This window comes from Arachis ipaensis, chromosome B06 (genome assembly GCF_000816755.2).
Source record: "Arachis ipaensis cultivar K30076 chromosome B06, Araip1.1, whole genome shotgun sequence".
Lineage (NCBI taxonomy): Eukaryota > Viridiplantae > Streptophyta > Magnoliopsida > Fabales > Fabaceae > Arachis > Arachis ipaensis.
In genome coordinates this window covers 60,197,989-60,208,879 of record NC_029790.2, presented here as the reverse complement: position 1 = coordinate 60,208,879, position 10,891 = coordinate 60,197,989, and the positions used below count along the sequence as shown (strand labels likewise).

The 10,891-nt window shown below is 38.7% G+C and overlaps 2 protein-coding genes across 2 annotated transcripts; one reads left to right on the top strand and one right to left on the bottom strand.

Annotated features, from left to right (window-relative positions):
* On the top strand, positions 434-2,123 carry LOC107648772 (60S ribosomal protein L24). The gene is made up of 5 exons (XM_016352593.2): positions 434-577; positions 1,089-1,164; positions 1,255-1,356; positions 1,485-1,633; positions 1,725-2,123. The coding sequence occupies exons 1-5, from the start codon at positions 567-569 to the stop codon at positions 1,879-1,881; spliced, it is 495 nt and encodes a 164-aa protein (XP_016208079.1). The 5' UTR covers positions 434-566; the 3' UTR covers positions 1,882-2,123.
* LOC107646902 (homeobox-leucine zipper protein ATHB-22-like) lies at positions 9,132-10,605 on the bottom strand. The gene is made up of 4 exons (XM_021105528.1): positions 10,458-10,605; positions 9,623-9,957; positions 9,339-9,425; positions 9,132-9,221 (listed from the first exon to the last, which is right to left on the bottom strand). Exons 1-4 carry the CDS (start codon positions 10,603-10,605, stop codon positions 9,132-9,134), a joined length of 660 nt encoding a protein of 219 aa, XP_020961187.1.

The following is a 10,891-nucleotide window of genomic DNA, read 5'->3' as shown; positions in this document are numbered from 1 at the left end:
TCTCTTTTCTTTTCTAATATATCAACTTTCTAGTCATGGCTAGAATTTGAACCCGGATATAGCTGTTCACGAGGCAAATGAGTTTCCATTACGTCAATGCTTCGACCACACTAGTATTTGACTATTTGGATTTACAATTTTTGGTAGTGTGTTATACTATTCTTTTTGTTTACTAACATTTTGTGGCCGAAAAATAAAACACCGCAACTTAACAGGTAGATACATGGGCCGGGCTAACTTAATGTGGTTTATATTTAGTGAAGTGGCTTAATGGTTTATGGAGAATAGATAGTGGTCTGTCCAAAAAATTCGTGGCCCGTTGAAGAAGCCAGCCATGGAGGAGGGGAAAGATTTCAGCGAGCGCGCGGGGGAAGAGGGGTTCAATGTCGGGTCGGGTTTTTGGGTTCAGAATGGGTTTCATTTTTGTTTGGGTTTGGGCCCGGTTGTTGTTCAGTTCCTGACCAAAACCAGAAAAAAAAAGAATATAGATAGCTTCTCCGATTAGGGTTTTAATTTTTTAAGCAGAGGACGGCCATTGAGCAGCCAAACCACCAGCAGCGACAGCGATGGTCCTCAAGTACGTTCCTTCTATGTTCTTCTTCTACTTCTTCTTCTTCTTCTTCTCCTTCTCCGATTAGCTCCTTTTCACTGATCTATAATCTATGTGTATAGTTCTATCTTCTGTGATGGATGAGCTTCTCCGAGCTCAAAAATTATTATTTTAACACAGTAAGAACGAGAGAACGACTTATATTTATTATGAATTTATTATGAATTTGCGCCATCTTTTTTCTCTTGGCTGATATGTATACTTCTTTGCAATAACGTAAAAAAGTCCCTGCGATGGTTAGATTTTTCAGAGATTGCTTTTTGGTTCTTGCTAGGACTTTCAATTTCTTTTCAAAGAAATGGTTTTAGTAGGTGCTGCGAAATTGCCTTGAGTTTTCAAACTTCGAAAGATATCTATTTGTTTAAACTGCTCAAAATAGCTGGTGCTTAACATTTTATTTTAGTAAAAGAGTAACCATTTTGAGTATTTTAGTTTCAATAAGCTTATTGATATTAAATACTTGTTATTGTCATATTAGGACGGAACTTTGCCGCTTTAGTGGCGCGAAGATCTACCCTGGGAAGGGCATCAGATTCGTTCGTGGTGATTCTCAGGTGATTTTGTGATTCTGATTTAATCTTGTTGCTATATGTTGCTGCTTTATTTAGCTGAATGTGCTGTTCTTTATGATGTTGATTGAACAGGTCTTTCTGTTTTCAAACTCGAAATGCAAAAGGTATTTCCACAATCGTTTGAAGCCATCAAAGCTCACATGGACTGCCATGTATAGGAAGCAACACAAAAAGGTGGTTTTCTAATTTAAATTTTCTGATGCAAACGATTAAATGAAATAAAACATCCAAGATGAACTTGTAATTCGGAATCATAATTAATGAACCTCCTTAGAAGATTCTGTGCTTTTTGTGATGTATAGGACATTGCTCAAGAAGCTGTGAAGAAGAAGCGTCGTGCTACCAAGAAGCCATACTCTAGGTCAATTGTTGGTGCTACCTTGGAAGTTATCCAGAAGAGAAGAACCGAGAAGCCTGAAGTTAGAGATGCAGCAAGGGAAGCTGCTCTTCGGTGTGTAATCGGTCACTCTTTATCCCTCTGTGCTCTAGTATGCCCATTGACATTAATCTTATATGATATCTATTTCAATGATGCTATGCAGTGAAATTAAAGAGAGGATCAAGAAGACAAAAGATGAGAAAAAGGCTATGAAGGCAGAGGTATCGGCTAAGCAACAAAAGGCACAGGGCAAAGGCCATGTTACAAAGGTTGCTGCACCGAAAGGTCCCAAACTTGGTGGAGGAGGTGGCAAACGCTGAGTTTCTAGTTTTGTACCTTTTTGGATACCGTTTAAATAGAGTTGTTTTGAAGCTTCTGTAGTGATACTGTATTTGCTTTCTTCATTAATCGTTTATTATCATACTATTTGATCAAACGTAATCTTGAAACTTGAGTAACTTGTAATTGAGTGGATTACCCAACCCATTCTATCGTTATGTTTTACTCGAAACTACCTCTATATTTGTTATTTTTCTTTAAATTTAAGTAAGGTTATTGCATATTTGCTCTGTATTTTAAGGTCTGTTCTATTATTATCGCTTACAGTTGCGGTCATAGCTATGGGTTTACGGATTATTAGGCTCTGTGAAATGACTGAAATCAGACCCAAGGTTATTATTGCTTTAGACTTTAGCTAAAGACCTAGGAAGCACCTATACGATACGCAATACGTTGTGAATTAAAATTTAAATAATATATTAAAGACTAAAAGACAAATAGGTCCCTGACCTTTTAAAACGGGGACATTTTCGTCCCTCAAGATTGAAAAATACATTTCGTTTCAAAACGGGAGACAATTATACCCTTCCGTCCGTTTTGGGCCAAAAACGGCAACGGACCCAGCTGACATGGAGGGGCACTGAATGACGTGGCCGTTACGCTCGCTGAGGTGGATTGGGACGAAATTTAAGTGGACAAATTAGTCCCTGAAGTGCCAAACGACGCCGTTGCCACCATCCCCCATATTTGAAGCTTCGCATTCCCCATAACACCCAACCCTTACTCCATATATTACAGAAAACCCTACCAGAATAGAAACGCCCTTCTTCCTCCAAAAAAAGAACGACTTCCTACAGTTGAAAGCGGTGGTGTGGTCAGTCGAGGTGGTTGGTGTTGAAGGTTAGGCAAGCTTTGCGTGGAGAGAAAGCTGCCATCATCTACAGAGGTAAGGGTGATAATGAAGAGTTTGTGTGTTGTTTAACTGAGAATGCATGGGGTTGGGTTATGGGGGGACTGCAGATTTTTTTTTTTTTTTGTTTTGGGGTAAAAGAATGAGGAAAATGTATGTGAAGTTAACTGATTTAGAAATTTTGATTAGGTAGAGTTTAATCTCTGGTTTATCTACCTGTGGACAATGCAGATGGATGATATGTATGTGGTACCTGTTTTTCACCACGGAGGCCGTTTTGCTAGAAATCCCAATGGAACTCTTGAGTATACTGGTGGGAAAGTTGAAAAATTTCCGAAGATGGACTTAGACTTTGTGAATTTTGGGGATTTGGTGACATTGTTCAAGGGTTTGGGGTATGCATCATATAGGACAGTATATTGGTTTGACCCAACTAGCAGTGATCTTGAGGGTGGACTGCACATTCTGAGAGGAGATGCAGGCATCAATGAACTCCGAGAGAATAAGATGAAGAATTCAACGACGGATGAATTCTACATTTACTTCGACCATCAAGTTGATGAGCCAGAGATAGTGGATGAAGCTACTGCGGCAGAAGCAGGGGTGGAAGAGTTTGATGACCCAATTGATGTGGACAGCATCATGAGAAAGCTCCAACCATCACCATCCACAGAAGCTGATGGGCAAGAAAGTGAGGAGGATGAAATGTATAAACCTCCTCCGAGTGACTCAGAGACTGTTTCGGATGAGGATTATTCCAATGTTGATGAAGACGGTGATAGGATGAGGAAAAAAAGAAGTGTGAAAGGAAAGGAGAAGGTTCTGCCAAAGACAAATAGCAGTGTGAAAGAAGGGACAGGGGCAGAGTCAAGTGGAGTTAAAAACAGAGGTAGAGTAAGGAGTGCAAGGGGTAGTGCTGCCAAAGGTGATGGGCCTACTATGAAGACCAGAGGAACAGCCAAGCCCAAAAAAACTGGGCCAAGAGAAAAGCCCAAAAAGACCAGGCCTGCTCCGAAGCCCAGAAGGAATGGGCCTAATGCAAATCAACAAAGAAGTAGGCCTGCTGTAGATGCTGAAGAACCTGTTCCTAATGTGCAACCCAGGGATCTGCCTCCAATTGGACTCTATGTGAGTGAGGAGGTTTCAGATGATGATGATCCGATTTATGAGTATGCATCAGAGGAACTCCACACACCAGTGTCTTCAGAGGATGAGGGAGAAAAGCATGAGTTTCCAGTTTTCAATGAAGACAATGAAGAGGGGGAGGGTAGGTTCGAGATAGGAACAAAGTTTGCAACAATTGATGGGTTCAAAGAAGTGGTAAAAGACATGTTCATTTCGTTCATTTCTGAACTGCTGTGGATCAAAAATGATAAAGAAAGGGTGAGGGTTGGCTGCAGAGGTGAAGAATGTCCATGGCTAGCACATCTATCCTACAACAAAACATTGTTATGTTATCAGGTAAAGACTTACAAGGCAGAGCATACATGTGCTAGAGACCTGGGCAGCAATGCAGCTGATCAACACTGGGTCAGCAAGAAAGTGGAGAAGAGAATGGCTAGTCAACCTCATATGACTACTAATGAGGCAATTGAGTTTCTTAGAGAAGACTTTAATCTAGTGTTGCATCCGAAGATGGTCTACAGGGCAGTGAAAGAGGCCAAAGAGAGGATTATGGGAAATGAAAAGGAACAGTATGGGAAGCTTAGGGACTATGCCATGGAGATCATTAAGAGTAATCCGGGATCGACTGCAAGAGTTGATGTGATCCCAATCCCTCAATCCCTACCTGTCTTTGACAAAATATATATCTCCTTTGAGGGTTGTAAGCAAGGCTTTAAGTCTGGGTGTAGGCCTTTCATCCATCTAGATGGAGCATTTTTGAAGACATATCATGGAGGCCAACTACTGTCAGCAGTGGCACAGGATGCCAATAACCAATTCTACGTAGTAGCATATGGAGTTGCAAGATCGGAGACGAAGGAATCCTGGAAATGGTTCCTCACACTGCTTCAGGAAGATCTGGGTGATGCACATCAATTTGGTTGGAACTTTATGTCCGACTAACAAAAGGTCAGACTTCTACATCACTGCATATTAGTGTATCATGTTAAATTACTACATATTAGTGTAGGATATTAATATAATGCATGTATGTGGTAGACATTAAATTTCTGCACATTGGTGTAGGATATTAAATCACTGCATGTATGTGTTTGAAATGGAATTTAGTGCATATATGTGTTTGCAATGGATATTAGTGCATAGGTGTGAATGATATTTTGAATACTGCAAATATGTGTTTGTAATTGAAGTTATTGTAAATTACTGAATGCAATTTAAACTGCTGCATATATGTGTATGCAATATTATGTGTTGGCAGGGTCTGCTACCAGCCTTAAAGGAGGTAATGCCCGAGAGCACATCATCGGAACTGTGTGATGCACATGTGGAAAAACTTCATAAATAGGTTCAAAGATATGCACATTAGAGACATCGTATGGGACTGTGCTAGGTGCACCACTGAACCAGAGTTCAAAGAGACCATGGAGAAGCTGAAATTGGGTCAGCAAAAAAGTGGAGAAGAGAATGGCTAGTCAACCTCATATGACTACTAATGAGGCAATTGAGTTTCTTAGAGAAGACTTTAATCTAGTGTTGCATCCGAAGATGGTCTACAGGGCAGTGAAAGAGGCCAAAGAGAGGATTATGGGAAATGAAAAGGAACAGTATGGGAAGCTTAGGGACTATGCCATGGAGATCATTAAGAGTAATCCGGGATCGACTGCAAGAGTTGATGTGATCCCAATCCCTCAATCCCTACCTGTCTTTGACAAAATATATATCTCCTTTGAGGGTTGTAAGCAAGGCTTTAAGTCTGGGTGTAGGCCTTTCATCCATCTAGATGGAGCATTTTTGAAGACATATCATGGAGGCCAACTACTGTCAGCGGTGGCACAGGATGCCAATAACCAATTCTACGTAGTAGCATATGGAGTTGCAAGATCGGAGACGAAGGAATCCTGGAAATGGTTCCTCACACTGCTTCAGGAAGATCTGGGTGATGCACATCAATTTGGTTGGAACTTTATGTCCGACCAACAAAAGGTCAGACTTCTACATCACTGCATATTAGTGTATCATGTTAAATTACTATATATTAGTGTAGGATATTAATATAATGCATGTATGTGGTAGACATTAAATTTCTGCATATTGGTGTAGGATATTAAATCACTGCATGTATGTGTTTGAAATGGAATTTAGTGTATATATGTGTTTGCAATGGATATTAGTGCATAGGTGTGAATGATATTTTGAATACTGCAAATATGTGTTTGTAATTGAAGTTATTGTAAATTACTGAATGCAATTTAAACTGCTGCATATGTGTGTATGAAATATTATGTGTTGGCAGGGTCTGCTACCAGCCTTAAAGGAGGTAATGCCCGAGAGCACATCATCGGAACTGTGTGATGCACATGTGGAAAAACTTCATAAATAGGTTCAAAGATATGCACATTAGAGACATCGTATGGGACTGTGCTAGGTGCACCACTGAACCAGAGTTCAAAGAGACCATGGAGAAGCTGAAGGGTCTACAGTAAGCATCCCCCACCATAAATAATACACTCATAATCACAATCACTTTATTCATGTCAATGCATTTGAACAACTGAATAAGTCGGTTACTTTTGCAGAATCATGTCATCAGCCAGAATGCTGCAGCAACAACAACATCCGCTCCAGTCCAAATTCCATTCAAGCCTCCATCCCAGCAGCCAAGAATGGGGCAACCCAAAACCCCAGCTACTTCCTCCAAATTCAGACCCAAGCAGACAATCAGAAGGCCCCGAGCAAGTGCAAATTCACCTTCAAATCCACCTGCAACTCCACCGCCAGATACAACCCAGACTCAAAGCACCAGTGCCAGTGTCGCTACATCAGAGGAGACCTTCAAAGTCGCTGGCAGTGAGGCCATAGGAATGAATTTCATCCCAACTCCTGGATCTAAGAATCAGAAGAACTGAACACTACTGAATGAATTTCTGTTTTTTGTCATAGTCTTCAGTATAAATTAAACAACACTGTCTACTTATTGTAGTTTGGCAAACTTGTTTATATGCCAACCAGATATTTTGTTATTTTGTGGCAAACTTGTTTATGTTTTGGATTAAGACAGATACATTGTTGTTCATATTTTGCTCATAATATATGCAGAATTACTACCTTATATAATAGTTGATTCACAGAATTACTACCTTATTTTTTGTTCAACAATGGCAATTTTCATTGAATAGCCAACAATGGCAATTTTCATTACATCATCAACATTGTACATCAACTCATCATCCTCACCACTTTAAGATACATACAGCAACAACAAAAACTACACTAATCAAAGCAATATGCCACATACTCATTTTTTCTCCTTCTCCATACATAACAGTTTCCTCTCCAACTCTTTCATTTTTTTCTCCAGTTCCTAGCTTCGCACCAGTTGAATTTTTTCTTCCAATTCCTGACTTCGCACCACATGATCTTCAATGTCTACACCTCCAACATCATCCACAGCACCCAATGCTTCAGACTCCATGGCCCTAATTTTTTCAAGTGTTCATCAAGCCACACAAAATACCGGCAACACCGTTCTTTAACCTGGAGCAATTTTTCAGATAACACCATAATTAGACACAGAACACTCTCATCCAACAACTATAAAAATAATTGCTCACCTTGAAGAATGGACACCCAAAAAATATTCTATTGGGATTAGATGCTGTTCTTGACTTGTAAAGAATGGCATAAACGCCGCAGAAGCACTTCGGCGCAACCCCATCTCGATCACAAGCTCTAGCAACAGCGGATGAAGATCCCCGTCCAGGTCTTGTGCATGAAGAACCCCCCTCGCTCATCATGGACGATCGCACAAGCAGCGGCCATGACTTCCACCTTGCGTTTGGATGAAATAGGGTTCACTGGTGGCAACGGCGTCGTTTGGCACTTCAGGGACTAATTTGTCCACTTAAATTTCGTCCCAATCCACCTCAGCGAGCGTAACGGCCACGTCATTCAGTGCTCCTCCATGTCAGCTGGGTCCGTTGCCGTTTTTGGCCCAAAACGGACGGAAGGGTATAATTGTCTCCCGTTTTAAAACGTGGGGGATCGAAATGTATTTTTCAATCTTGAGGGACGAAAATGTCCCCATTTTAAAAGGTTAGGGACCTATTTGTCTTTTAGTCTATATTAAATTAATAAAATATGATACGTTGTGAATTAAAATTTAAATAATATATTAAATTAATAAAATATTATATTGTAAATATAAGAGTAAATATAGTTGCATAAAAAAATCTTAAAATTATGCAACTATTTGAAAAAAAATTTAAACTAGTGAGTAAGTAAGCTTTCAAAGACAAACGGTTAGTAGATTTAGGTTTTGATTTATTAATTATTTTATTTTTAAATTTAAATTTTGATTTGTTTTAATTTTAAAATTAGAAAGAAAAAATTGGTTAATCGGGCCATAAAATCACAAAATCAATTGAAGATTTGCAGTCTAGCAGAAAGATCAAAGATCCGTCTCATGAACATCTGAATCGAGTCAGACTCGTTCGGATTCGTGACAGCTCCACCAAAATTCTGCACCGCAAGAAGACACGCTGCCGATACGCTCGTTTGAAGTATCCACCGCGTGTTGGTGTCGGATTCGCGTCCGACACGGATACGCTGGCACCATGAGAATCCGTGCTTCATAGCTGAAGACATGGTGGCTAGTCAAATTGAGTAGGTCAACCCAATCAATGTATAAACTTCCAAATGAAATAGTGTTATGCGAAATATTGAATAATTTTAGAGAAGTTAACTGTGATTTTACTTTTCTTTAGTTAACTTAGCAAATAAAATTAAACCCCATTGCATTACGCTATAGAATCTGGGTCTACTACCTTGCACAAGTTTTCTTTTCATTTTTTTTTTCACGAGTTTGGTTGATGAAGGAGTTCATAAGATGCAGTTGAAACTTTAGTTGAAGTGGCAAATTATAGTATCTCTTAATACGCTGCACTTGAGTTTAAAATTTGGCGAGACCAAGTAGTTCATAAGAACTCTTTAAGTGTTATGTCATGTGTGTGTGAATATATAATGTGAATGAGTTTGTGATATTATAATGTCTAGAATTAAATGTAGTCCAATTCATTTAAAAAAGAAAAAAGGATCATGACATGCACAAGATTGATCCATACTCCATATTTTACAACATCTCATATTGACTGAGATTAAACTAAATCTCAAAATAATAATGACTTAAATATGAAAATAGAACTTAACAATACCGACTGAGATTAACTAATGCATACACTAATTAGCTGTCCGAAAACATTAGGGACAATATGGTGCAACGGCCCATCGAGGCAGTGGAACAGTGTTACGATGATCCTCCACAAGAAAGCAGCTGTAGCCATCTACAATCTGCTGATTATTATTATTATTATTATTATTATTATTATTATTATTATTATTATTATTATTATTATTATTATTAATCATTCCCTTGGATCCATGCAACATCTCTGACGTGCTTTCTACTGTTTCTGCCCCAGACATGTCTGTGTAAACACCAGATACATGTGCTCTAAATGCTTGCTCTCTTAGCCTTGCCTTCAACATCATAACCTGCCAGACTTCCAAAACAATAGAAAGATTAAAGACGAATATTATTCAACAAAAAATAATTTTAAAGAGACAAGAAAAAGATTTAAGAGCAAAAATATTTTGCATATTTTTATATCTAATCCTCTAAGTAGATTTGTATCTTAGTAATGCCTCTATACCAAATGGGAGATAGTGCAGTGAAATCAAAGATCTACTACCTCTTCTTGAAGCTTGTGCTTCTCATTGGAGATGTGATCAAATTCTTGTTTAAGGGCAAAGTACAAGTGCTTAAGCTGCTTGGCCTTCCACCTTGTTCGCCTATTCTGGAACCAAACCGCAATTTGGCGAGGCTGGAGGCCAAGCTCCCTGGAAAGCTTCATCTTCCTGTCAGTGTCCAACTTTATCTCCTCCTGAAAGCTTCTCTCCAATAAGTCAATCTGGCTGCTTGTTAATCGCTTCTTCTTCTCGCGGTGGCCCGCGTACTTTACTTCCGCCATTGCATGAAGCGACTCTTGTGGTGTCTCCACCAATGCTGCTTGTTTCACTTCACTTCCTGAACCAGACAATAATGTAATTAAGATGGTCTTGTTGCTTAATCAACGAACATCCTCACATGAAGACAAACAAAAATAACTGCTTCCTAAATTGGATACGTTTTATTATGTTAATTGTTACCTCAATATAAAACAGTCACCGTAGTTTAACAAAAAAGAAAAAAGAAAAAAGAAAAAAGAAAAAAGTAAAGTTTAGAATAAAAAATCTATATCTCTATTATTTTTTTGACTTAGAAGTTAAAAGATAATGAGAAATTTTCATCCAAAAAATGTGCTTTGTCAAGATTTCCTTAGTTTATGAGTCGCTAAATCAATCGGGATCTGGTCGATTTCTTGTAGTAAACACAGTTGCGTAGGATTCAAGTTATTACTATTCATGTGCAAGACACGGTAACCTAGGAAGAACCAAAAGAAATGCAACATGACATGACATGACATTACATGATAAAAGTCAATTATTAGAAGACTAGTGTTTTTGTTATTTTCTTTTTTGTTTTACCTGGATATGATGGGTTGCTGCTACTGCTGCTATAGTTGTGAAAGAAGCTTAGTGAAGACTCAGCACGAGGAGCAAAGGATCTTGTGCTTTCATTCCACTCCATTACCTCTCCCTCTTCAAGTGTCTTCATTTCAAAGTTCCAATCCATAATTCTGTCTGTTATAATAATATCGGTGCCTGAAGGCATCTCTCTCATGGGAATTGATATGGACCCTTAGAGGCGTGGCGCTCTAGCTCTGGCTTGTTCAAATGCAAGGTGTCACGTGACGCTTAATTGGTGATCCAATAGCAAAATGTTAACTAAAATGATTAACTTAAGATTCATACTAATATCTTTCATGTAGTTCTTGATTTTACTCTTTGTATTAATAAAATGGTGCTTAAATATTTAAAACAGTAAAAATAAAAAATTTATTTAATGGAATAAATAATTA

Bases quoted from the DNA above. Each gene is read 5' to 3' on its own strand.
- LOC107646902 (XM_021105528.1), bottom strand. From the start codon at position 10,605: ATGGATTGGAACTTTGAAATGAAGACACTTGAAGAGGGAGAGGTAATG. The intron at 9,958-10,457 runs GTAAAACAAAAA...TGTCTGGTTCAG, and splicing joins CAGCAACCCATCATATCCAG to GAAGTGAAGTGAAACAAGCA. The intron at 9,222-9,338 runs GTAGAAAGCACG...AATAATCAGCAG, and splicing joins ACATGTCTGGGGCAGAAACA to ATTGTAGATGGCTACAGCTG.
- LOC107648772 (XM_016352593.2), top strand. The intron at 1,357-1,484 runs GTGGTTTTCTAA...TGTGATGTATAG, and splicing joins ATAGGAAGCAACACAAAAAG to GACATTGCTCAAGAAGCTGT. The intron at 1,634-1,724 runs GTGTGTAATCGG...GATGCTATGCAG, and splicing joins GCAAGGGAAGCTGCTCTTCG to TGAAATTAAAGAGAGGATCA.